This window comes from Eretmochelys imbricata, chromosome 4, assembly GCF_965152235.1.
Source record: "Eretmochelys imbricata isolate rEreImb1 chromosome 4, rEreImb1.hap1, whole genome shotgun sequence".
Taxonomy (NCBI): domain Eukaryota; kingdom Metazoa; phylum Chordata; order Testudines; family Cheloniidae; genus Eretmochelys; species Eretmochelys imbricata.
Genome location: NC_135575.1, coordinates 42,070,414 through 42,098,336, shown reverse-complemented (window position 1 = coordinate 42,098,336; position 27,923 = coordinate 42,070,414). Strand labels below are relative to the sequence as shown.

At 41.2% G+C, this 27,923-nt stretch overlaps 1 protein-coding gene across 1 annotated transcript; it reads right to left on the bottom strand.

The window, feature by feature from the left end:
* Positions 1–206: 206 nt before the first annotated feature.
* On the bottom strand, positions 207–27,541 carry MYOZ2 (myozenin 2). Its single transcript, XM_077814418.1, has 5 exons — positions 27,466–27,541; positions 17,628–17,797; positions 12,827–12,956; positions 10,632–10,815; positions 207–438 (listed from the first exon to the last, which is right to left on the bottom strand). Exons 1-5 carry the CDS (start codon positions 27,539–27,541, stop codon positions 207–209), a joined length of 792 nt encoding a protein of 263 aa, XP_077670544.1.
* Positions 27,542–27,923: the final 382 nt, after the last annotated feature.

Here is a 27,923-nt window from a genome sequence, read left to right as displayed (position 1 = left end):
TTGCCAAATTATTTTATTTATATTAGGTCTGTAGATGAAATTAAACTCATGAAAAGGGATACTGTATCAGAAGTTATTAGTTAAACTCCAGCTACCAAGGGAGGTTGTTGCAAGGAGCGTCTATTAAAAGTCAAAATAATTACACGTTGATTTTTTATGGTCAGCTTTCAGCATTTTGTATCAAATATAAAACAACAGCTTCCTTTTCACAGGTCATCCGTTTCTGGAACAGTGTTGGAATCCGAAGGCTGGATGAACACTATGGGAATATTCTCAGACGTCCATCCCTTAGGAGTCCTGTTGAAGGACCTCCTGGTAGAAAGAGGGTTAGCGAGGATCATGAACCTGGGATCATTTAGCAGCAGTAGATTAAAATCTGGTACCTTGAATTTAACCAGCTTTGATGCTCTCTCAAAACCACCAAATGGAGTGGCAACTCTGTAAAGATGGTGGGAGGGAAAAATAAAAGTGAAATGTGATTTTAACAATACCCATTTTTCTTTTGCCCCAAGAGCTGAAAAAGAATAATCTGTTTTTTGTTTTGATTTGGTTTGATTTGTTATGACATTTTTTCAGTACAGTAATATGATTCCTAGCTTTCTGAGATCTCTTGAAAAACTTTTGGAAAAGCCATATGTTGATTATTTTTCTGGCAAATTCTCTTCAATGCCCCTCTTTTTTGTTCCCTTTTACATACATCTTTTTATTCTCGGCCTTTCTCATAGTCATAGTTACAATCAATTGTTCAATCATTTTTCCATCCAAATATTGGGTAAGAAAGTGAGTGCCTGATGATTGCTGATTTAGTCACTGAAGGTATTTTGTGAATGATAGAATCATAGAATATCAGGGTTGGAAGGGACCTCAGGAGGTCATCTAGTCCAACCCCCTGCTCAAAGCAGGACCAATCCCCAATTAAATCATCCCAGCCAGGGCTTTGTCAAGCCTGACCTTAAAAACTTCTAAGGAAGGAGATTCTACCACCTCCCTAGGTAACGCATTCCAGTGTTTCACCACCCTCCTAGTGAAAAAGTTTTTCCTAATATCCAACCTAAACCTCACCCACTGCAACTTGAGACCATTACTCCTTGTCCTGTCCTCTTCTACCACTGAGAATAGTCTAGAACCATCCTCTCTGGAACCACCTCTCAGGTAGTTGAAAGCAGCTATCAAATCCCCCCTCATTCTTCTCTTCTGCAGACTAAACAATCCCAGCTCCCTCAGCCTCTCCTCATAAGTCATGTGTTCCAGACCCCTAATCATTTTTGTTGCCCTTCGCTGGACTCTCTCCAATTTATCCACATCCTTCTTGTAGTGTGGGGCCCAAAACTGGACACAGTACTCCAGATGAGGCCTCACCAATGTCGAACAGAGGGGAATGATCACATCCCTCGATCTGCTCGCTATGCCCCTACTTATACATCCCAAAATGCCATTGGCCTTCTTGGCAACAAGGGCACACTGCTGACTCATATCCAGCTTCTCGTCCACTGTCACCCCTAGGTCCTTTTCCGCAGAACTGCTGCCTAGCCATTCAGTCCCTAGTCTGTAGCGGTGCATTGGGTTCTTCCGTCCTAAGTGCAGGACCCTGCACTTATCCTTATTGAACCTCATCAGATTTCTTTTGGCCCAATCCTCCAATTTGTCTAGGTCCCTCTGTATCCTATCCCTGCCCTCCAGCATATCTACCACTCCTCCTAGTTTAGTATCATCTGCAAATTTGCTGAGAGTGCAAACTACACCATTCTCCAGATCATTTATGAAGATATTGAATAAAACCGGCCCCAGGACCGACCCCTGGGGCACTCCACTTGACACTGGCTGCCAGCTAGACATGGAGCCATTGATCACTACCCGTTGAGCCCGACAATCTAGCCAACTTTCTACCCACCTTATAGTGCATTCATCCATCCCATACTTCTTTAACTTGCTGACAAGAATACTGTGGGAGACCATGTCAAAAGCTTTGCTAAAGTCAAGAAACAATACATCCACTGCTTTTCCTTCATCCACAGAACCAGTAATCTCATCATAGAAGGCAATTAGATTAGTCAGGCATGACCTTCCCTTGGTGAATCCATGCTGACTGTTCCTGATCACTTTCCTCTCATGTAAGTGCTTCAGGATTGATTCTTTGAGGACCTGCTCCATGATTTTTCCGGGGACTGAGGTGAGGCTGACTGGCCTGTAGTTCCCAGGATCCTCCTTCTTCCCTTTTTTAAAGATTGGCACTACATTAGCCTTTTTCCAGTCATCTGGGACTTCCCCCGTTCGCCACGAGTTTTCAAAGATAATGGCCAAAGGCTCTGGTATATGCTCCAGCCTCTTCCCCTCCTATTTTGAGAGTCAGAACATATTGTCTTCTAGACATATTAAGGACCAGGTTCTACTGTCTTGTGCACTACAGACCTCAAGAAGGTGAATTAAAGAACTAAGGGCCTGATTCTGATCTAACACCGCTATAATTCAGAGGTAATGAAGTTGAAGTCAGTGGATTGACAATGTACGACCATATCTGCTCACAAGTGTTGTTGTATTGATTTAACTAAATTGGTTTAGAAACTGGCTTAGTTAAATTGGTGAAAAACAATGTTGTAATTGAAACCTACTCTCTGAAGAAGACTTTCTGCCTCAAGGGCCCCGCCTGGGGTTTTTTTTTTGGTAGAGGCTTGCAGAAACCCAGGCCGAATCTAGCCCATTATCTGCTGCCAGTATTTTTAATATTATTTAAAGGTACCGGTAAATGTTCCTGAGGTGATTAGCTTAACAAATCAAAAGATAAGAAACACTTAGCAAGCATATACAGTTAAATGAATTTGCAAATATTTTAAAACAATATTTCCACATACAATTTGTGATTTCTTTTGTACTTGCAGACTCCTGGGCTGAGAGTTTTCTCTTAGCTGTTCCAGAACCCCATGTGTAAACAAACCTGACCAAACAGAAATAAATTGTACCAAATGTGGCCATACCTGTTGGTCAATCAAATAGTTTTCCTAGGATATATCTAGATTATGGCTAGTAAAGAAGCAATTTGTTAACTGGACCTTGATTCTTGGTTGCCAGAAAACCATATAAGTAGTGGCATAGCCAAGTGAATTCCAGCTGAAAACGGAGACCTTTCAGTTGGCCCACTTGGTTTTCTGGGTTTGATACAGAGTAATAGATCCATTGGTCTAGAGTTCCTGGGCTACTGGTCCTCCAGTGCAGACCAAAACAAATAATTGAACACCAGCAGGAACCAAAAGAGAACAATTGAAGATTTTACTGGAATGTTAGCAGGCTATACATGGTAAAACAATACCCACTGCCAGATGAGCAAACTCCAAGATTCAACAAAAAAAATCATAGGGAAGTATCTACTATAGACCAGACTGCTTTATGTGGTGCATAGAGATTGCTCACTAAAATTTTGCAGTTTGGTACATAGAATCCTAGAACTGGAAGGGACCTTGAGAAGTCATCTAGTCCAGTCCCCTGCACTCGTGGCAGGACTTAGTATTATCTAGACCAGTCCTGACAGGTGTTTGTCTAACCTGCTCTTAAAAATCTCCAATGATGGAGATTCCACAACCTCCCTAGGCAATTTATTCCAATGCTTAACCACCCCGACAGTTAGGAAATTTTTCCTAATGTCCAACCTAAACCTCCCTTGCTGCAATTTAAGCCCATTCCATATCCTCAGAGGTTAAGAAGAACAATTTTTCTCCCTCCTCCTTGTATCAACCTTTTATGTACTTGAAAACTGTTATCATGTCCCCTCAGTCTTCTCTTTTCCAGTCTAAACAAACCCGGTTTTTTCAATCTTTCCTCAGAGGTCATGTTTTCTAGACCTTTAATCATTTTTGTTGCTCTTCTCTGGACTTTTTCCAATTTGTCCGCATCCTTCCTGAAATATGACACCCAGAATGGGACACAATACTCCAGTTGAGGTCTAATCAGCGTGGAGTAGAGCGGAAGAATTACTTTTCATGTTCTTGCTTACAACACTCCTGCTAATAAATCCCAGAAGGATGTTCACTTTTTTTGCAACAGCATTACACTGTTGACTCATATTTAGCTTGTGGTCCACTTTGACCCCTAGATCCCTTTCCACAGTACTCCTTCCTAGGCAGTCATTTCCCCATTTTATATGTGTGCAACTGATTGTTCCTTCCTAAATGGAGTACTTTGCATTTGTCCTTTTTTACTTCAGACCATTTCTCCAGTTTGTCCAGATCATTTTGAATTTTAATCTTATCCTCCAAAGCACTTGCAACCCCTCCCAGCTTGGTATCATCCGCAAACTTTAGAAGTGTACTCTGTGGGCCATTATCTAAATCATTGATGAAGATATTGAACAGAACTAGACTGAGAACTGATCCCTGCAGGACCCCACTCATTATGCCCTTCCAGCATGACTGTGAACCACTGATAACTAGTCTCTGGAAATGGTTTTCCAACCGGTTTTTGCACCCATCTTATAGTAGCTCCATCTACATTGCATTTCTCCAGTTTGTTTATGAGAAGGTCATGCAAGACCGTATCAAAAGCTTTACTAAAATCAAGATATACCATGTCTACCACTTTCCCCCCCATCCACAAAGCCTGTTACCCTGTCAAAGAAAGCTATTGGGTTGGTTTGACACGATTTGTTTTTGACAAATCCATGCTGACTGTTATTTATCACCTTATTATCTTCTAGACGTTTGCAAATTGATTGCTTAATTATTTGCTCCATTATCTTTCTGGGTACAGAAGTTAAGCTGACTGGTCTGTAATTCCCTGGGTTGTCCTTATTCCCCTTTTTATAGATTGGCACTATATTTGCCCTTTTCTAGTCTTCTGGAATCTCTCCCGTCTTCCATGACTTTACAAAGATAATCGATAATGACTTTGATATCTCCTCAGTCAGCTCCTTGAGTATTCTGGGATGCATTTAATCAGGCCCTGGTGACTTGAAGACATCTAATTTGTCCAAGTAATTTTTAACTTGTTTTTTTCCTATTTTAGCCTTTTCTGATTCTACCTCATTTTCACATCATCCCAAGAAGAGCCAACTCTGGTTCCAAAAATTGATCCTGGCAAGGTGGTAAGTGCCTCATGAAAGGTTCTGATCACCCACACTCCGTGGGAATGGAAGGTGGTTTTTGGATCAGGCTCCAAAGCTACATCTTCTGACACATAAAGGACCAGATTTTGTAGCAGCAGCCGCTTAACACACCAGATTCTCTTTGAAATCAAAGGGAGTTCTTCACACACACACAGTGACTGTCTAAGTGAGCCTGGAAATTTTCTTCCAGGTTACACATGACAAATTCTATACTGTACCTTACTGATTAAAAATAATTACTTTATAATCAGCACAGAGTGAGTGCAGTGACCTACATGTTATTGGAAAATAATGATCATTTTAATTGCTGCTCTAATTAAGATGTCTATTCTCGTGGTAGTGTTCATGTAATCTTTAATGTTTATGGATTTGTAAGTTAACAAAAGGATAATCAACGTTAATTTTTGTGTTTGTGTTTCAATATTATTATTATAGTATTTTATATCATGAAATAATTGTTTCCCTTTATAATTCTGTCTATATGTAGATCACATAGGAATAGATAACACATTCAAATTTAAAGGAGTACTTGTGGCACCTTAGAGACTAACCAATTTATTTGAGCATAAGCTTTCGTGAGCTACAGCTCACTTCATCAGATGCATACTGTGGAAAGTACATAAGATCTTTTTATACACACAGATCATGAAAAAATGGGTGTTTACCACTACAAAAGGTTTTCTCTCCCCCCACCCCACTCTCCTGCTGGTAATAGCTTATCTAAAGTGATCACTCTCCTTACAATGTGTATGATAATCAAGTTGGGCCATTTCCAGCACAAATCCAGGTTTTCTACCCCCCCCCACAACCCACTCTCCTGACATTCAAATTTGTATGTCTTATGAAAATCCACTAAATATCTTTTGAACTTACAAAAAAAGAATAACTGCTATACAAAAGCTGGCCTCGCTGGGTTATGCATTAACACATACCTGTGTGCTATGCAGAAATACACGATGATCTGCATGAAAGAGAGTGCAGTAATCAGCTAATAAATGTTAATTCGTCCTTCATGGCATCAGTACATTTTCCTGTGAGAAATAACTTGGATGACGACAAGGTGCTGTAATACCCTGCACTGTTTGGAAACTAAGCAAATAATCTGAGCTCTGATTCATGGTCTGTAACCCAAAACCAGTGCCTAAATTCCGAATAGTCATTGCACAATATAGGAGAAAGAATGATGGTTCCAGGTAGTGGCAGCAGGAAGTCTAGGGGGTGGTTTAATATTCACTTTGCATATTCCTAAAAAGTGGATGCATGATTTAAAAACATCATGGCACATACGTGTATTTTTTAGCCCCGGCTCTATATGTGCACATTATTTTTTTCCTCATTTTTAAAATCATTATTAAATTGTCCCTATAAAGGAGAGAATTTTTATCTGAAATTTTTGGAGGTTAACAGATTGAGAGAGAGAGTTTTTAACTATATTGGTTTAGCTGCTATAGTTATATAATTAAAGTAGTAAAAAAGAAAAATCTTCATTTGCCTAGAGTTCTTTAAAAAATGTGAATAACATTTCCTAAACATTCTGCTAAGAGCTGTGCAGAGACCTGCCCCTGACACACCCACACACTCTGGAGAAAGTAGAACTCAAGTGGTATCGCCTCACCCACCAGGATGTCTTGGGGAAAAACTGAAGAGGATTGGAACCATGCAGAGACACCATTGGGTAGGACAATCTGAAGAAGCGGCCAAAGCAGGAACCTTTGGACATTCTAGAGACCTTTCTACAGTTTCCACTGGACTTTCTCTTGCATGTGCTGACTGGCTGTTTCTTCCAACCCTCTCCTTCCCCTCCCTCACAGTCTCTTCACCTCACCTTCATTCCCTCTTACCTTCTTCTCCCAGTCCCTATGCCTCTCCCCCTTGCCTCCTTCTCTTCAATGTCCCCACTCCCTGTACTTTCCTTTTAATTTAACCGTTTCCCTCCTAACTAAACCCAGTCATAAAAAATATATAAATCATGGCACTAACAAAATGTTTGCTGCTGTCTGCTTGTGTGTTATACACTTTCCCCTGTCCTATGTCTGTCTTGTCTATTTAGATTGTAAGCAATTGTGGGACACGGACTGCCTGCTAGACTGCGCTAAGACAGTGCCTGCCTCTTGCAAGTTGAGGGCACTCGACATGAAACACTTAGCATTTTGTAGGATCGGATCCAGGGTTTGTAAATCAATAAAGCAAAGCACTAGCCAGCTGGACTGGATTCCTTAGTGTTTTGGAAGCAATAGATTGGGACGGGAGAGGCCTGAGCAAGGACTGATCTAGTTGGAGAGGAAGAACCAGTCAAACCTGTTTGTTGTCAGATGCAGGCATGCTGCAGTGCTTTATTTGTCACCTATAATTCTATTTTTGACATTTTTCTCCACTGGAAAGAGAGTGGAAGGAAGGGATTACATTAATTTCCTATTATAAACTAATTAGCAAAAAGAATTCACACTGGCTTTTCCATACTGATTCTTGGATAGATTCTTCCAGGCTGACATTCTTACCTTTGTGCCAGTTAATTTTCCTTGTGCCCCCTGGGACACTCATCTCTAAAGGAAAGCAAGTGGTTTTGCCATTTCCTATTGCGTGTCCATTAGAGTAGGGTACCTCTAATTTTCACCAGGAGCTCCCCAGGTTCCTTACCAGCAGAGTCTGCTCAAGGTATTCTCTGAGCCAGTGTATTCTGGTCACCCTGACTATGCAGTCTACTCCATACCACAAATATTTTAGATTGCACTGACGATCTGTAAGCCCTTTGCAGGGAGGCAGGCGACTTCAGCTGCTTTTTGCTGCCACAACCTCCTCCTTGGTGGATTTACCAGTGCTGCCAGGCTCCTGTTGTGTAAACCCAACCCCAAATCAGACCATTAGCTGTATTAATTTCTGAGATCTGATCCTACTCCCATTAGAGTCAATGGTTAAACTCCCATTGATGTGTGGTCACGATTGAGCCCTGTATTGCTGGAAGGGGCAAATGATACATTTCCGCACAAAAAAGTTCTGAATCCTTTTCTAGCTTCAGTACACCTCTAAAATAGTCCTGATTTAAAGTCATTTATGTCTGAGTCTTATTCAACAAACCTAACTCACTTCTTAGTCAGGAAAAACTTCTGGTGAAGTCACATTGATTTCATTAGTAATGGTGCTTGAACAAGCAGATCTGAAAGGATCCTAAATTTGGTCTCTAAAATCAAAGAATGTCATTTTAAGAAATATAGCTGAATGTACTAAGAACAATTTGAACACTATGTTTGGAGTTCCATGCCAGGCATGCCATCAATCCTACTCCTTCTGCTGATTAATGGTGAATGTACCTATGCGTTGCACTGTACATGGGTTGTACTGTACATTACCAAATCCTGAAAGTGGTTCTTCCTGGTGTGACACAGTGGGATTGGAAACCCTGACTGATACTAGCTAACACAGTGATGTCACTATGACATCACAATTCAGCTATTAAATATTTTATCAACTGCATGTTCCCAGGATTGTAATTAAAGAAACCAATTAGCTAGACACTTTCTGCACTAATAGTGACTAGAGATCATAAATATAAAGGTATCATATACATCAACCAGTCAATCTAGGCCTGGCATAGTTTGGTGCTTTTTTCCAGATAGGACAAGGTATGTTTTTATTTAAAATATGAAGGATTACATCATTCTGCCTTGCATTTTGAATTTACCATTTCCACTGTTTAAAACTTTCTGGATCAAATATAAGACCAAAACCTGAATTTCAGTGGCAGGTTTCAATTTGTTATAACAGGTAGCAGGGATAGTATTGACCCTTCCCATGTACAAATGCACAAAAGAGGAATATGTACCCCAAAAGATGCAGTTACACCACATCATCCTTGTGGAAAAATAAGACTGGTAGCGATGAGAAATTTGCAGTGGACAAAATCTTATCTCCCTGAGAAGCTGAAAATCTACAGAAGACAGCACTGGATATCAGCCAGACCTCAGATCACATGTTTATAGCAATTCTGCTTCAGTGCAGCCCCCTAGTTCTTCCCTTTTCCAGCAACGGCAGCATGTATCTGACTCAGTTGCTATCTATAAGTGTCTTGTCAGGTTTTCTGTAGTGCTAGTAACCATAATAGCTAAACTGTGCTGCTATTGTTCCCATGGTGGCAGTTGTGGTCACATGAGCTCTCCAGTCAGTATCTGTCATATCATTTTGTGAGGGGAACATGGCATATTTAGGGGAGGCTATGCAGTGCCATGATGTGATAGTTGTATTTCCCTCCTCACCCCCATAATTTAGGTCCACCTGCTTACCTCCATGCTCCTCAATGTAGATGTTGGTCTTGACAATTTCCTACAGATCTACATTCCCACTATCTCTCATTTTCTATGGAAGCAGATTGCCACACAGCTGGGTTTGTTTGTTTGTTTTTATTTTTTGGCTGGTTTTTTGGTTTGGCTTAGTGGGAGCTAAACAGAAGCCATTTAAGAAAAAAAGTTTGTGATTTTAATAAAAGAAGATATTGTGCACGATATGAATAAAAGTGGGAGGCACAGTCTAGATGTTTTTTAAAGCTCCCCAAAATAGTTCCAAGTTCCAACCAATGTCAACATAACACGAGGTTCCAATGAAAACCACAGTATGCCAGCTACTGTGTAAATAACTTCTCTTTCAGCTCCCTGCTGGCTCCACACTCAGTACCTTGTTTAGAGTGCCTAGTTTTTGTTTTTGTGACCATATTTTGCAGATTTAAAATTGAAATCTCTTAGTTTAAGATGTTGACAGAGATTGCAATGGCCTGTTAAACATGATGGAGGGTCTGATACTTCAGGTGATTGAACAGCTCCTGTGAGGGCTGAATGCTCTCAGCTTCTCCAGGCTTTTAAGGGCAGCAGGTGAGAGTTGAGGGATCAGACCCTAAAATACAAATCTGTTGACTATGGATTGTAACATAAAGAAACAAAAATTGATATTTCCTATTATAATGCTTATGAACCAAACTCTAACCAGAACTCTCCTATGCAAGGTGCTCACTTAGCGCCTGATCCAGTGCCCACTGAAGTCATTGGAAAGATCAAATAAGCTTTGGATCATGCCCTTGCTGTGTCGTATTTATTCCATCAAGTCAGGCGTGCTAGAACAATTTGTATAGTAGGGGTGTTGAAAGCCATTGAACCAAACTGTAAACCCTGTATATAACGGAAACCACTTCAAGCTAGGGGGTGTGGTAACACCCCCCAGCATCCCTAGTTCTAGCACCTATGCATCGAATTCCTCATTTCATTGGCTATTGTGTTCTTCTCTTACTTTTCCTTCTTTATTTAATTATTTCTTAGTCTTTTACTATGACCTTCCTCTTGTGTTGTTTACGCTAGAGCTTATTTTAGAACCCATTCTTTAGATTTAGACTAATTGTGCTTTCCCCTTTAACGTCTTTGGTGTATATGCATGCACGCATGTGTGTGTGTGCGTGCGTGTGAACCAGTTTCTTTCCCTATAGTTTGGTTAAAAAAAAATTCCACTTCACATAACTATCTCTGCTGTCCTGTAAAATTCGTCTTCCTTCCTAAATTACCTGTTAAAGCTCCTGTAGTCAGGCAGATCTGGCTTTGCTTCAGGCTTAAACAGTCTAGGGTATAAAGCCTCCAACAGCTCTGGGTCATTGCTGATGGCTTCTATCCAGGGGGACTGATAATATTTTGGCACAGAAGTAGTGTTGAACCTCTCAGGAGGAATTTCCTTTAGTGGTCCAGAATATCCTTCATGGAAATAAATCAAGGATAAATAATTATAATCATACATTGCATTTTATAGCACTTTTCACCCAAGTATCTCAAGGGCCAATTACACATATTTATTACCCTTAATTCTCACTACAGTCCTATGTAGTAGTTAAGAATTATTATATAAGCATTTAACAGAAGGGTAAGCTGAATAACAGAGAGTGTTAAGTTACTTGTCCAAGACTACAAAGAAGTAGGAAGCAAACATAGGGGATTTGTATCACTTTAGTTAAACCAGTGCAAAAGGCTTTGTAGATGCTCTTATTTAGGTTTAAGCGTGGTTTATTTTGGTTTAGCCTGTTTCTTGTTGATTTAAGCTGGTTTAAACCAAAGTACCAGTGTCCACATAGCCTCTTGCACTGGGTTAGCTAAATGAGATTAAAATTAAACCTTTAGTTAAAATAATTCAGTTCTGCCTGTAGACTAATTTTTGGGTGGGCTTTTTAAAAGCACTAAAAGGAGTTAGGAGCACAAGTCCAATTGCCTTTCAGTGGGACATGTGCTTCTAATCCCTTAGGCACTTTTGAAAATCCATCCTGTATGCCTGGTTCTCCATTGTCTTCTACCATGCAAGCAAGTGAAGAATCAGACCCATTCTCTCCCTCATCAGTGAGGGACAGATTCTGACATGCTTACTCCTGTTGATCAGTACCTTACTACACAAGTAGTTCAATTTACTTTAGTGGGATTACTTCCATAATTTGGTGCTACACGACAGGAGTAAGGGTGGCAGAATCTAGCCCTTAGTATATAGTTGAGAGTATTAAAAACAGCAAGGGGTTGTCCTAAGATCTGAGCCAAAATTATTTGTTGGAAGAAGAGGGAAAATTATTCCTAATTTTTTACCTCACTAGGTTTCTAATTCTCTACATTAACACTATTGCTCCATTTCAGCATAAAAAACACTGTTTTGTTTCCAAATCAGAAAAAAATCAGAGTTCAGACAAATATTTCTGCAGACAAAGAGCTCAAAGATCGCACCTCAACTTTGGAAACAGAAATTGCACCCATTCACATTGTATTGGGCTTATGGATACACAGTGTACTAAAGCTCTTAGTACTTTTAGCAGTCACTGATAGAGTGGCATTGATCCCGTTCACATTGGCTGGAAAAAGTCTACACAAAACATGCATGCACTGAATAATGTTGAACAAAGAATGACTTTGTAAAAACCTCTGCCTGCTTATGGATAATTCACAACCAGGAGAAAGAGCTACATTCACTGAATAAATTATTTGTCACAAATTATTTGGCCAGCTCTAGTCTTTAGACTTCCATGTAGCTCAGGGCTTTAAATAAAGAAAACAGGATCCTTGCAACGAAGGTCTTTAAAACAGAAAAATATCTCTGCAGCCAGAGAGACAAATTCTCCTCTCGGCTATTCCCACATAAAGGGCTGAATCAGAACCTGCAGTGACTTTAGATTCACATTTAGAAGCTGTAATACAATTAGTGATGCTGAAGCTCAGATGGCTGAAAATTTTGGAGCAGATAGACAATTAAGATTGGTAGGATCAGATCAATGGGGTTATGCAGATTTAGGGTCTGATGATCTGGCCCCAGATGTTTATTCAAACTTATCAAATATACTTTGGCCTGGAAATCAGGCTGAAAATTTAATTAGACTAAATGTCTCCTGTTTCTAGGGATTTCTAGTGTTTCATGGCATTAATTAGCTCATAGATATCATGAGAATAGCCTCTCCCAACTTATCTATGTATTTCCACTTGTGTGTGAAACTAGACAATAGAAGTATATGAAGATTTTTATAAACCACACTGAAGCAAGTTAACGACTCTGATTTGCATTTAAAATGAAGATTCATATAAATTCTTTAAAGTACTTCTAACCTCATTTGAATCAATTTGCTGATCCCTTATAAATATCCCATTAATGATCATGTAAACAAAATGCTCTACTGTTTTCTGTGCTGTGAAATAGCTGAGTACTCAGTACATGCACAAATTACAATAGTTTGTACTTTACCTGGTGCAATGTTTTCGGGATTTGGTGGGCTCCGTGGGTCAGGTGTATTAGGAGGTGTCATTGGTGCGTGCTGTTGGCCAGCTTCAGCACTGCTAGTTTCCATTTTAACATTCTGCATAGGTTCACTACGCTGCATTAGAATAGAAACAAATACCATGGATAACACGTGCATATCAAGAGATGTTATTGACTCTCTGAAGTATGGAAGTCTTATCTTCATATTACAGATGGAAAACCGAGTTGGGGATACAGTAAGTGACTTGCCCAGGGTCACACAGGAAGTCTGTGTTGAGCTGAGAACTTAACTCATCTCCTAGTCCAGGACCCTATCTACTAGATCAGTGTATCTCAGCGTTTTCACTTTGGTGACCCCTTATTCAAAGACAAAGCTGTTTGTGAAACCCTCCACATGTACTATAAAAGTAAGAGCAAAAATAATTTAGGTGTGTCTGTGTTTCAAGAGACTAATAGAGAATACTAGACCTTGAAGGGTAAGTGTGTATGGGAAGTGGGGGAGCAAGATTCCTTTGGTTTAGATTGCAATAAAAATTTCAATGCCTTAGGACTCCCGTCCCCCGATTGTCTTTCATGACACCTCCCCTTCCCCACAGGTCACGAACCCACTGGATTAGAAATACTGCCCTAGATCATCCTTCCTATTCTAGGATTCAAGCAATCTGGTGGATTAATGTAAAAGCCATTGATTCTCTATAGATGCTTTTTGTATACCAATTGAAAACACATCAGCCACAAAAAAGTCTATACACCTTTGTGGGAATGTTTTTTCTTGTTTTACAGTAGTCACAACAACCTTAGTGCAGGCCACCTCTTGGAGATTTTTGATAGGCTGGAGTTATCCCCACCTCCCATCCGGTCATTAGTTCTAAGGAAACATCCAAAGCCTTAATCATTGTTTCTTTAAATACAGAATCAGAGGCTTGTAAAAAAAAAACAAAAACAAAAACAAAACAGTCAGTAACTTATTTTTAGCAATGAGAGACAGTCTAAAAGGAACTTAAATATAGAGTGTGTTGGAGTAGGATTTCCTTAAGATAGAAAAAAACAAACACTTTTTTTTTAAAACTTGAAACAAAGGAAATGTTTTTGATCAGGTCAGTACATTTTAGAATGCTCCTAAGGTATATTGGAAAGATCATTTTAATCATAGCAGGCAAAATGATCCACTCCAGTTTAAGGCACAGAGTAGATCAAGGCCACACAAGTGCTGGCCAAACTGGCATTTAAGGGAGGTCAGTAGAAACTAAAAAGGCATCATTCTCTCCTTTCCCCAGGGTCTGTTTGAATACTGAACGGCTGCAGCTCAGCTTGCATTGTGGAGAATACCAAAGAGGGAGCAGAACAAGGAACTGACAGCAGAAATCCTATGTGAGTTATGGTGCTATTATCAGACTTAACTTTGGCTGCATAGCTCCTATTGCCTGTTGCATAAGGAGTTAACATGCAGCTGCCGGGGAAGGAGCTGTCAGCAGCATATTTCCTCAGGAACTGGCCAATTAAAACTGTTTTATGGCTGCTTTGCATTACCAGAGCAGTACAAATCAGCCAGAGTGTATTGGTGAATCTGGCCACAGGCTTTCAAAATCTTAGGCCCACATCCTCAGGTAGTGTAAATCATTCATTTCAATGGAGCCATGCTAACTTACTCCAGCCCTCAGATTTTTCAGCTTAAATAAATATTAAACCATAAGGTCAAAATGTTCAAACTTGGATGCCTAAAGTTGGACACTTTTGGGTGGGATTTCTAAAAGTGCTCAGCTTTCAGATAACTTTGCTCTTATGGTGTTAGTGGGAGCAGCTAGGCCAATGCTGAGTGCCCTTGAAAATCCAACCCTATATCTACATTTAGGACCTAAATAAATGGCCTGATTTTCAGGGGTACTGAGCACTCAGTATCTTTGAAAATCAGCACTTCTAAACATCTTGGTCCTGGTCCTCTTTTAATTTCGACTGAGTGAATGAAAATCTGGAAGCTCCAGTCAGTCACCAGCTGTTTTCCTTCTACTCATTACAAAAAACTGGATATAAAATCTATCTTTTTGTCTATGACAGGATTTTGGGACAGATTCTCAACTCTGGGCAAAGTCCATTTATTGAGCTGTAAAGACTGGCTTCTGAACGATAACAGATCACAGAGCTAAGATTTCTTCCTTAAATAGGTAACAAGGCAAGATATTGGAGAGTTCAGGCATGATATTGAGGATTTCAACCCCTTTTATGAATATAACCTTATAGTCTCTGATTGCCATGGACTCCCTCAGCATTCTGATTAGTATGGGCAGCGGGGAATAGGGAAGGCTCTTCTACTAGTCTGCTACCCAAAGCTCCACATCATGAACTGGGCCAAAAGCGTCCAGGAATCCAGCAGATGATACTGTTATTTTATGGCATTATTTTCTGATGAATTATTAGTACTAATAATTCTGTTTCTCTGAGACCAGTTCATAGTAACTTAGTCAACCTGGCTTCAGTATAGTACCCACCCTCCCCCCATGTTTACAATTGTAAAAGAGTTGCTAAAATAGCTTCTCAGAGCAAAATACCCGATGCTGTGGTGCAATATATAGTTTTCCTTGACTCTTGGTGCTTTGCCACTCCTGAGTAATGTGCTACTCATCCCATGCTCATGCCAATAAAAATGTTATACTACGTCACATCAATACTTTATTTTTATATATATATATACACTTTTTCTTGCCCCAAATGAAGAATCTGATCCAACTCCAATTGAAGTCAATGGAATTCTTGATTCACTAGCAGTTGGACTGGACCCAGAAGCATTAGCACCACCATCTAAAATATCTTTGTAAGTTTTAAAAACTGTTGGGGGATGGGAATTGCTATTTAGCAATAAAAGTTTTGTAGGTTAATTAATAATAATTATACTTATATATACCGATACAGCTCTCTTCATCTTCAAAGCAGTTTAAAGATGCTGGGACAAATTGTGCTCCTCAGTCACATGCTTTCATGTCTGAAATCAGTGGGGAAGTATGCATGGAATTGAGATGCAGACTTTAGTTCATTAAGGTCCTGAACCAGCACTGAAGTCAGTGGGGCTACTCACTCACTTACAGTTAAGCCGGTGTTTTATTGTTTTGCTAGACTGGGACTGAAATGCTCAGAACCTTGTAGATTAATTAGCCCTAACTAATTCACCTAGCTCTCATGTGTGTTGTGAAGTTTAATCTATAAATGTAATTATCACTGTTTCTACAAATGTAGAAAACAAGGTGGAGAGGTTACATGTATTACCCCTGTCATAAATAGAAAGGGAAGGATAACAACCTTCCTGTATACAGTACTATAAAATCCCTCCTGGCCAGAGGCACAAAATCCTTTTCCCTATGAAGGGTTAAGAAGCTCAGGTAACCTGGCTGGCACCTGACCAAAAGGACCAATAAGGGGACAAGATACTTTCAAACGGAGAGGGGGATGGAGGGGGGGGGGAAAGGATTTGGTCTGTCTGTTCTGTGTGCTTGCCGGACACAGATCAAGGAAGCAAGCAATCCAGCTCCATTAGAATCAGTAAGTACTAGCAAGGGAATGTGTTAGCCTATTTTTGTTTTGGCTTGTGATTTTCTCTGTGCTGGGAGGAAGGTGTATTCCTGGTTTTCTTTTTGTAACTTTAAAGTTTGGCCTTGAAGGAAATACTCTGTGTTTTGAATCTGATTGTCCTGTAAAATTACCTTCCATCCTGATTTTACAGAGGTGCTTCTTTTACTTTTTTTTCCTTTATAATAAAGTTCTGTTTTTTAAGAATCTGATTGGGTTTTTAGTGTCCTACAAACCCAAGGGTCCGGTTTGTGCTCACCTTGTTTATTTTTCAAGCCTCCCCAGGAAAAGGGGTGTAGGCTTGGGAGGATATTTTGTGGGACTAGGAACTCCAAGTGGTCCTTTCCCCGATTCTTTGTCTAAATCACTTGGTGGTGGCAGCATACCTCAGTCCAAGGACAAATAGAGATTTGTGCCTTGGGGAAGTTTTTAACCTAAGCTGGTAGAAATAAGCTTAGGGGGTCTTTCATGTGGGTCCCCACATCTGTACCCTAGAGTTCAGAGTGGGAAGGGAACCCTGACAACCCCAGACCCCAGAAGAAATGAATGTCAAAGCTAGTATTAGAATATAGAAGCATCTGATTCCCAGTCAGCAATTCCTACTACCCTGCCAATGTGCCTCAACCCTATTCCTTAGGGGCCAGCTCAAGGGGCAGTTTTGTCCCCATGGCCCATTTAATTCCTTACTCCTTTGCTAAGAGTGCCAGCAAGGAAGACTATTAGTGCCAATTGCACAGGTGATGTTACTGGCTAGGAACTGGAATAAGACCACCAACATAGTTTTCATAGTAATAATAACAATAATAATATTAATACTTGCTGTTTATATAGAACTTTGCATCTTCAAAGCCTTCAGCTGTTATTAACAAAGTAATCCTTACATCATTCCTAAATTAGCTGTCACATGGTAATGACTTTTGGTCACTACTGACCTGAGTCAGATTTTGATGTGATTACTTTCAACTTGAGGCCCTTGAACCTTGTTGTCCCATTCTGTGGGACCTAAAAGCAGCACCCAGATCTGAGCCTTTTTTGATTTGTCTAGAAGACCACAAAACGATACAGCTCACTTTGTGCTTCACACTGGCCTTGTTCCAGGTCATGGTTCAGTTCACATCTTTTCCTAAAGCTATGGATAATTCTTGCAGTCAGTACCATGCAAATCATAGGTAACCCCACACCAGTCTCACTGTATTGTATTTAGACACTTGTAATACAAAATACTCACATTCCTTTGCTTATTTGCTAAATAATGATAGTTTTCATAGGTGTACTTGTCAGATCTCCTTTGACGCATCTTAAATAGCCTTGCACCTCTGTTGCTGGGTATTGATAGTTCCTCCACCATGATGTCTCTGGGGATGCTGATTTTCTTTCCAAGGTCTAGGCCATCTGACTCTGTACCACAACAGACAAGCATATGCCTTATGAAATATTCTTCTCTGCTTTCCTTAAATGCTGCTTTTTGCTAAATAATGCTTATTATTATATTCCCTATATCTGTAGTCCAACAAGAAATGCACCCCAGTTCCCCAGTAACATCCTCCTGCTCCATGCTGTATTAGTGAACTCAGTCATTTTTTTGGGGAGTTATGAAGTGCACCGTAGCCTGGAATGAGCTTCTCAACCACTGCACTGAGAGCCAGATTTACAAAGGTGATGAGCGCCCACAGCTCCTGTTGATTTCAGTTAGAAGTGTAGGTGCTCAGCTTTTCTGAAAATCAGACCCTCGGTATCTTACAATATAATTTCTTAGTGATCAGTAAAATCCTACTTTCACTGAAGTCAGTGTCAAAACTCCCCTTGACCTCAGTCCTGGACCCGGCCTAAATCAATATATATCCTGGACTGGACAGAGAAAGAACTCCTCAGCCTATTTTACACATATCTTCCTATTTCTGATTGCTTGCAATCGTTTTTGTCTCAATGATTCATTCACATATTTAGATTTTTTAAGGCTAGCTACCTCCTGTAACAGAGGTTTGAATTGGCTGGGAGCCACTATTTAATAGTTTTATTTAGAGAATTTCAGAATAAAGGTCCAGTTTATGAAAATGAAAGACGTAACAATGAATTAAAATATACTTCTAACAACTTTTACATGATTCCTTCAGAATAATTATCTATTTTTTTCCACACTGCAATTAACAGTTCTCATCAATAGGAGAATTACAAGCAACTCTTTTCAAAAGATTAACAAGTGCTGGAAATCTAATTACTGCTGTCAGTGTTACTTAGGTCCCTGCTTGGGGAAAAGATCACTTCCTTGGCTTTACATTGTAACTCTGGGGAACTTTGATAATGAATATGCATGCATGGGTGGTGGTGGAGGGGGAAGAGTAAGAACCAGGATTTTCCCCAGGAATTGAAATTGGGGGTGGGGGGGTTCGAATTTACAGGGAGCTGGAGGAGGGTCAGGGCCGATGAGGGGTGAGACCCTGAGTGTGAAGGTGGCTCTATGGCACCATAGTAAAAACTGAAAAATGTTTCATGACCATTCAATTAGATTTAACTCATGTTTTAAAATCATCACAAAAATTAAAGTTGGCTACTCAAGCCTTCTATGAAGCACTACATCTACATCCTTATTGGTTTCTTGTTATAATTTTGCACAACTCTGTTAATGAACAAGATGAATGCAATGCGTTCATCTTTGGTCGCTTCCCGTGTGTCTGGTACTTCCATTCCTTTAATTGGTATTCTCATTAGATCATTCACATGATCAGGCAGAAGGCAACTTCTTTCAGAACACAAAATTCTATTCAATGAGGCAAAAGAATGCTCAACTGTAGCTGTTGTGACTGGGAGTAACAAGAGATGAATTCCTACTTCTTTCATCCCAGGAGACATAGCACAAAGATTGGGTCAAGCCACTAGTGATGATAAAAAAAGAAGTTGAAGTCAAATCTTCATTTATTCATCGTATGGTATTCCACTGTGTGTTCAGATTCCCTATTCTGTCCTGAGCACATGGCAGCCCCTTTGCTGGTAGTGCCTCACTCCACTCAACTGTCGGTGTTTTATAGGACCTCTGTGTAAAAGCTATGTAGAGGTTGAGTAGAATCTATCAGTCACTGTTGTAGATTTTTAAGAATCAAATCTGTGTACTTTTTCAGTTGTCTTAACAAACACTTCTTGTCCTCTTCACTTAAGGATTCAATATAAATGCCTTCATTATTCAACTTCTGGACTAAAGTCTTTGCTTCTTCCAGTACTTTTTCAATGGGTAGCTCTCTGATTGATCCAAATGTAGCTTCTATTGCTGGACAAAGATCTACTACTGTTGTAGCAGATGCCTGGATGACATTGTTTAATGACCCAAGTGGTTTCAAAAATAGACTTACAAGGGAGAGAATGGCAATAGTTTTCTCTGAATGTAGTAGCAAAAGTAATGCACCAGCCTCACTACTTAGATCCATCCCATCTTGGTAGATACTTTCCAAAGCCAGTAATAATGGCTGGAGTAATTTTAAGACAACAGCCAAGGATCGCTCATGAGAAAGCCAGAGGGTTTTCCCAGGCTGGACTAATTTGAACTTCAGTCCTAGTGTATCTTCTATATTTTCCAAGATATTCAGTCTTTTTGGACTCTTGCTGAAAAAAGAATATAATGAAGACATTAAATTTATAGCTTTTTTAATGTCTTTTGAAGAGTCTGCAGCTCGTACTAGCATTAGTTGGAGTAGATGGCCTCTGCAGTGTGTATAGGAGAGATTAGTGTTACACTTTTCTCTGAGCAAAGCTTGTACTTCACCGTGTCTTCTAGAGAAGTTTGCAGCTCCATCAAATGCACAAGCAGCCATCTGTTTGGGGTCCAATTGACCAGCATTTAACTCCTCTAAGATGTGGGTTGTCACAGCTGCAGCCGATGTGTCTTCTACAACTTGAACATCTAGAAATGCATCTACTGGCCTACCACTGACATGAAGATAACGTACACAATGACTTAATACTTGATGCCCATTTGCATTGTTGCATTCATCAGCCATGTATGCACATTTTTTTGTGGTGAGAGAGTTCTTCACTTTTTCAACTGTTGAGTCTTTCATTGTTGCACCACATACCTCTAGCCAGTCAGTTGAGTTTCTTGCAGAAAGATAGTGAGCATTTGCTGGTCTTGTCCAGAACCAGTGTTCAACTTCAGGATGAACAAGTGACAATCCACTTAACATTGGCCTCCATTTTGTAGTGTGTGGTATCTCTTGCTTAAATAGCAAGTATGATGCCACAGCCATGTTTGTTCTCCTGAACTGTGTTGTGTCTCCAGCATTCTTAACAGCTTCATTAACACTCACCGGTGTTGTTCTTGGTCAGTGGAGACTCAGAGTTCAGAGGTTCTTTCTCATGAGTTCACCTCCCAGGTTGGGGGAAAGAAGGCACCTTGCTCATTCCTCCAGCTGCTCACTGTTCACTCTGGCCACTGTTATTCATTGTGCCACCGTTCACTCCATTGCTCTGTTGCCAATGGCCCTGCGCCGTCACCTTCTGCTGCCACCTGCCACTGTGACCTCTGCAAGTTGGTCTCTTGAGGTTCCACCCAGCTCTCAGTGATTTCAGCTGAGCTCTCAGTGGGGGAACCTCGCTGCTAGTGCAGCCTGGGCCATCTCTTCCACAGAAACACTGTCCCACAGCAGGTCTAAGCACTTAGACCTGATTTCAGCTGTAGTGGTCACTTAACAAAACAAAAGACTATCTATGGAACCTAATCAGCTCTGTCTTTAAACAATGGAGAGGGGCAGGTCAAATAGTACTTGTGACTCAGGCAGACCATCAAGCAAAACTCCTGTCCCCACCTTCTCTCTTGATGCCCTCAATCAGCCCAGGCTAAGTACAGTTCTACTGCCCTTTACTCATACAATAAGAATAACAACATTTCATTCCCCCCTTCCCCGCGCATTCAAGTGATTTGTAACCCAACCCCAGCCAAAATCTATCTCTTGGGCAACGCAGCTCTGTTTGCTGAATACCTAGGTAGATTAGGTGTGAATGTAAATAAAATCTGGTCATGAGGCCTTTCCCCCCAGCCCCTAGGTCATCACTAGCTGTCAGGGAGAGCTCATTTACAAATCATAATTTGAAACTATTAGGTTGGCCAACATCACCAAAATGAATGCACTGACATTGTTATAAAAAACAACAGCTGTATAAGGAAGATAGTCTATGTTTATACTTTTCAAAGCTATTATACTTTTTCAGATACACATATTTTATCATACATGTATATGCTTTTAAAGTGTGTATTCATGTTTCAATTTCAGTTCAGATTTCCAAACAATCACTAAACAGACAACACTGCATGTAACTAGTTCACAAAACTGGGGTGGGCGGGGTATTGGGGCAGGGGGAGGAAATCCCTGAGTAAAACTGCGGGCAGAGAACCCTGTATGGCATAATCTTCATTGTCAGTCTTATGGAGAAGTTCTGGAAGTTGGGATACTAGTGGCACTGAGTATGCTGACACTGATTTGAAGAACTCTTGTCATTTGGTATCCTCAATTTTAAAGCCCTTGCTTACTCTTTACACCATGATAACTTCAATGCTTAGCAAACTATTTTGTTATTCATTTCTTACTGCCAGGGTTTGGAAAGTAGCCTTTTTCACATGTGGCCATAATTAGATCATCCAGTAAAAATAATATTGTTAAGCATCTTCTCCGACTTCGTCATTTACAGTTACCCATGGTCATTATTTTAATAATTGAACTAGGTATGTCTACACTGGCAGAGTTACATCACCAGCAATTACATCACCGCTCAGAGAGTGCTGAAGGGAAACCACTGTTGTGTGTTCATACTCTCTGCTGCTTGTGCAATAGTGTGTTCACACTTGCAGCACTTGCATCGGTATTCGGAGCGGTGCACTCTGGGCAGCTATCCCACACAGCATCTCTTCCTCTTTTGCCGCTAAGAGTTGTGGGAAGGCGGAGGGGGTCACAGGGCATCTTGGGTCCTGTCCCAGTGCCCCATGATGCATTGCTTCACATCCAAGCAATCCCTGTGCTTAGTCCACATTTGGCCCCATCTTTCAATGGTTTGTGTACTGCATGCTCTGCCTCTTCGGTCTGCAGGAATGGATCCCGCAGTGTTGACAAATATGCTGCTTGCTCTCACTAACACATCACAGGTGGCAGTGAAGTTATTCCTTAAACTACAAAGGCAAGAGCAGTTTGACATTGATCTTGTCATATGTAGTAGCTACGACATGAGATTGCTTGTGGCATTCACGGAGGTGTTGACCACAGTGGAATGCCATTTTTGGGCTTGGGAAACAAGCACTGAGTGGTGAGATCACATCATCATGCACATCTGGGATGACGAGCAGTGGCTGCAGAACTTTCAGATGAGGAAAGCCACGTTCATGGGACCGTGTGATGAGTTCGCCCCAGCCCTGTGACGCAAGGACACGAGAATGAGAGCTGCCCTGTCATTGAAGAAGCACGTGGTGAGTGCACTGTGGAAGCTGGCTACTCCAGACTGCTACCAATCGGTCGCTAACCAGTTTGGAGTGGGAAAGTCGACCATTGGACTCATGTTGACGGAAGTGTGCAGGGCCATTAATCTCATTCTGCTCCAAAAGACATGACTCTGGGCAACATGAGTGACACTGTGGATGACTTTGCACAAAAGGGCTTCCCTAAATGGGGAGGGGTGATAGATGGCACTCATATTCCAATTCTGGCACCAGATCACCTAGCCACCGAGTACATTAATTGGAAGGGGTATTTCTCTAGGCGCTTGTAGATCACTGTGAGCGTTTCACAGACATTAACACAGGCTGGTCCGGAAAGGTGCATGGCACACGCATCTTTTGGAATACTGGCCTGTTCAGGAAGCTGCAAGCTGGGGCTTTCTTCCCAGACCAGAAGATCACCGTAGCGGAAGTCGAAATGCCCATTCTGATCCTGGGAGACCCTGTCTATCCCTTAATGCCATGGCTTATGGGAACCTTGACAGCAGCAAGGAGCAGTTCAACAACAGGCTGAGCAAGTGCAGAATGACTGTTGAGTGTGCTTTTGGCCCTTTAAAGGCCCGCTGGCATTGCCTATATGGGAGGCTGGACCTGGCCGATGACAATATTCCTGTACTCATAGCCATGTGCTGTACGCTCTGTAATATTTGTGAAGAGAAGGATGAAAGCTTCACTTAGGGCTGGACTGCTGAGGCTCAGCACCTGGAGGCTGAATTTGAACAACCAGAGACCAGGGCTATTAGAGGGGTGCAGCGCAGGGCCATAAGGATCAGGGATGCCTTGAGGCAGCAATTTGAAGCTGAAAGCCACTAATATTTGTTGCTATGCTCAGGAGTGCAGTGCTTGTAATGCTAGGAGGTGATTGTGATTGGTGTAGCCGATGCACTGTGAAGGTTTAAGAAAATTGCCTGTTGCTTTGCAGGGCTCTGTTTGCTTTCAGTTAATGGAATAAAGATTGCTTTCAAACCAAAACAATTATTTTATTAAATAACAACAACTAGAGGAGAGTGACAAACAAAAAAACAGATCAGCACTGTAGGGGATGGGGGAAGAGAGGGTCCCAGGAGGAGGGTGAGTTCCTGGGACAGTTAAAGATTTGTGTATGTCCAGATATCATATGCAACCTTGTCCTTTGGAGTAGAGTGCAGTGGGTACTGTTCTTCAGCAGGGCTAAATTGCAGAGGGACGGGTGTTGCCCTCAGGGGCAGGGGAAATCAGTGTTCCAGGACTGTACTGTACACTGAGCACGTGGCTCTTGGGGAGAGCCAGTACTGTAGGGGAGGCCTGATAATCATTTCTATTCCCACACTTTCCACAGGCTGTGTTCATTATGGAAGATATCTCACTGCTAAGGGTGAGCAGGGAATCAAGGGATGGTCTTCTCCAAGACTTCGGCTTCCACTCTGGTCCTTATGCAGCTCGCCTGTGTGCAGCAATGGTTCCCCGCCCCTCCCAGTGAAGGCAGAATGGTGCAGGAAAGTTACCCTTAATGGGGCAAGAAACAAAGCAGCTCTGCCAAAGAACCTGCAGCAGTTGGTTGCCCAGTATCTCCATGAGAGTTTCGTGGAGATCTCTGAGGCACATTCCATGAAGTGAGGGAGTCAATCAACACCCTGTTCCACCGCTCATATTAGGCATGTGGTGATATGCTCATCATACAGACAGAAGCCTGCTTTCTGCAACCCTCTTGCTCCCAACAACTCACTTTAGCAATTCCCAAAATCAAAGCCACATACCAGGGGCCTCCTCTCCTGTTTGCACTTCACCAAGCTCCGACCCCTGTGACTGACTAGCCTCCTCTGGGGTTGAGAAGAGCTCCTGGCTGCATGTATCTCTGACCTCTGAGTCATCCTCTGCATCTGGGTCCCCCTCCCCCTTTACATCCTCGGTCCATTCTCGACTGGCATGCGAGCCACCGAAGTATCCACAGTGGCCTTTGCAGTGGAGGTGGAGTCACCACCGAGTATCATGTCCAGCTCTTTGTAGAACTGGTAGCTCGTGGGGGCAGCACTGGAGCAGCAGTTTGCCTCCCGCACCTTGTGGTAGGCGTTCCACAGCTCCTTCGCTTTGACCCTACACTGTAGTGTGTCCTGGTCATGGCCCCTTTCTGTCATTCATCATGATATCAGTCCATACATATAATTCCAACGGCTGGAACTCAGCTGGGACTGGACTGCCTCCTCTCCCCAAATGCTGATGAGGTTCAGCAGCTCGGCATTGCTCCAAGCGGGGGGATTGCCTGGTGTGTGGAGCAGGCATGGCCACCTAGAAAGATGCGCTGAGACCACTGCACGCGTCCCTGAGCAAACAGGAAGGGGACTTTCAAAATTCCCAAGGAATTTAAGGGGTGGGGCTCACAGTTGGTCATCTGAGGGCAAGGCAGTAGAGTTCAAACCAATGACCAGAGAGGTGAGAACAGGTATTGTGGGACACCGCTCGGAGGCCAATCACAGCACTGTAATCTACTAGCGTGTCTACACTGGCATCATGGCGCTGTAGCCCTGGCACAGAAAGCTGTACGCCTCTCGTTGGGGTGTTTTTTTTACAGTGCTGCTACTGTGCAGTTTCTGCGCACTAAATGGCTTGGCAGTGTGTACACCTCGGGAGTTACAGCGCAGAAAGCTGCTTTACTGCACAGAAACTTGCCAGTGTGGACAAGGCCTTAGTCTCTGTGGGTGTTTATAAGCTTCAGGACAAGATATGAAGTAACATCACGCTATGCAAAACCGCATTGAGGCTCCAATATGAATCAGTTTTTCTCCCACTCCTAAATCCTTGATCTTCCACTTTCACTTGCACTTGCAATCAGGTAATCATCAGCACCAGTCAGCTGTGTTTTGAGCTGCACTGCTGCCTGCTACTTTGTCTCTGTCCCATTCAGGCCTTCTCCTGTCATGGGTCCTACTTCCCAGTTCCAACAACATTTTCTTAATCCAGATATGGAATCAATTCAGTCCAGTATCAGGTGAAGGCTTGGGTTGTTTCTCATACCAGTTCCCTATGCCTAATCTAGAGTCAGTTTTTTAAAAGAGAGGTCCAATTGTGTGTGTGAAAATGTGAGCAATTGTAAGTTGAGTGTTGCAGTTACCTTGACTACAATTGCAAAGTGGATATTTACACATGCCTTTGCATGCATAAAGTTCTGATCTGTACTCATAATTGCAAGAACTGTACATGTAAAGGTAGGCACATATTTTTGAGCATGGATCTTAAGCCTCTACATTTAAAAATTTGACCCATTAACTAATTTTGAATTAAAACTGGATGTGGCCCACAGCAAATGCCTAAATGACCCATTGGATGATTTAACTGATCACTGTAATCAGCTTTAACAAATGAGTTACCTAATAATAAGATACTTCAGAGACAATTATATCATATGTGGAACATCTAAATAATCCTTAGTTGGCTTCAGTACAGCTTGTTTTACATAGTCTTTAAATACAAAGATATGGGATCCAGACATGGCATCTACAAAAATATTGCAAATGTCTCTCAGATATTAAACGGTTTAATATAACTGCATTTAAAAAATCTAACAGGTATATTTACAACAAAATGTGAAAGGAATGGGCAGGCACTTACACGGGCAGATTCTTTTTTATACATATACAAAGGGCCTGATCCTACTTTCCTTGGAATCAAATTTGTCAGTTAGTTATCTAAGTGGGTTATTTGTCAGTAAGTTATCTAAGTTATCACAATACATGCGAGAAGGAGAATAAATCCAAGAGTTTCATAAGTAGATTTAAAGTTAGGTCCTTAATTTATAGTTAGGCACCTAAACCAATGGCCTGATTTTCAAAAGTGTTGAGTTTTAACTTCCACAGACTTCAAGGGGGACTGCTAGATGCTCAGCACTTTTGAAAATTAGGCAACTTATTAAAGCACCTAAATAAGGTTCTATGGGTGGGATTTTCAAAAACATCTGAGTTAGGAGTACAGTCCCAGTGAAAGTCAAGGGGACATGTGCTCCTAAATCACAAAGCACTTTTGAAAGTCTCACGTTAAGCACCCGCTTTTGAAAATCAAGCTAAGATTTTCATAGCTGTTTCCATTTCCCTCAAAATGGCAACAGAAAAGTTGAATTGCTGCTTAAAAGATCAGCCAGTGACTATGTATTGGAGAGAAACGACAAGAGCTAATAAGGTTTATTAATCCCAATAGCTAGCTTTGAGGGGAAGGAGAATATTGATACAAATATTTTTGATCATGCATATTAAAAGAAATGGAAAACAGGAAAAAAGATATAGACAGATAATCATGTTTTGTATATGAATAGTCTTGCAAAATGGAATCCAGTCATGATATTAGCCCCAAATAATATTCTGAAAGGCTATCCAAGCAGAATGTACATCAGCTGTTAGATTACTTCATTCCTTCACAACAGTTGTTCATCTGAAAATAGCTTTCAAATGAAAAGAGACAACTACAAAAGGATTAGTTACCATAGGCGGCATGATACCCCCACTAGATTATTTATGGCAGAATACCCAGAGAAAGAGCTGTAAGAGAGTTAAACTGTAAGATTAAAAAGAAATGTTAGGAAGGAGCAAAAGGAACATAGGACATACAGTAACCGGTTTTAGCTCTATACCATTTCCGTAGATTTCCTTCATAATGGCTGATGCTTGTTGTTTCCTCTCTTTGACCATGGCAGAATGTGATAACATTGTGATTGTCTGGTGGGGTTTTCCTCACTGAAAAAAAAATCCACATTTTTACATTGTTGAGCCAGTGTGTAGAATCCAGTTGACTTTTATTTCAAGCATTGTCTTCAGAATAATTAGTGACTATACTTATTTCTCATTTGGCTAAGATGTCTTTTTAACAATGCCAAAGACACTGGCAATCACTCCTTGCAAACATCTGATCAGAGACACATTCTCCAACTCAAAGATAAGAAGTCCTGAGTGACATACTGTCCTACATAAATTCTGTAGCAAGATCTGTGGCAGTGGTCTGGGCCTTCTCATTTCCACACACTATGTTTAAAAAAAATGCAAATCTGTGATTTATTTCAAATGCTGTCTCTTGTTAACCCTTGATCTACAG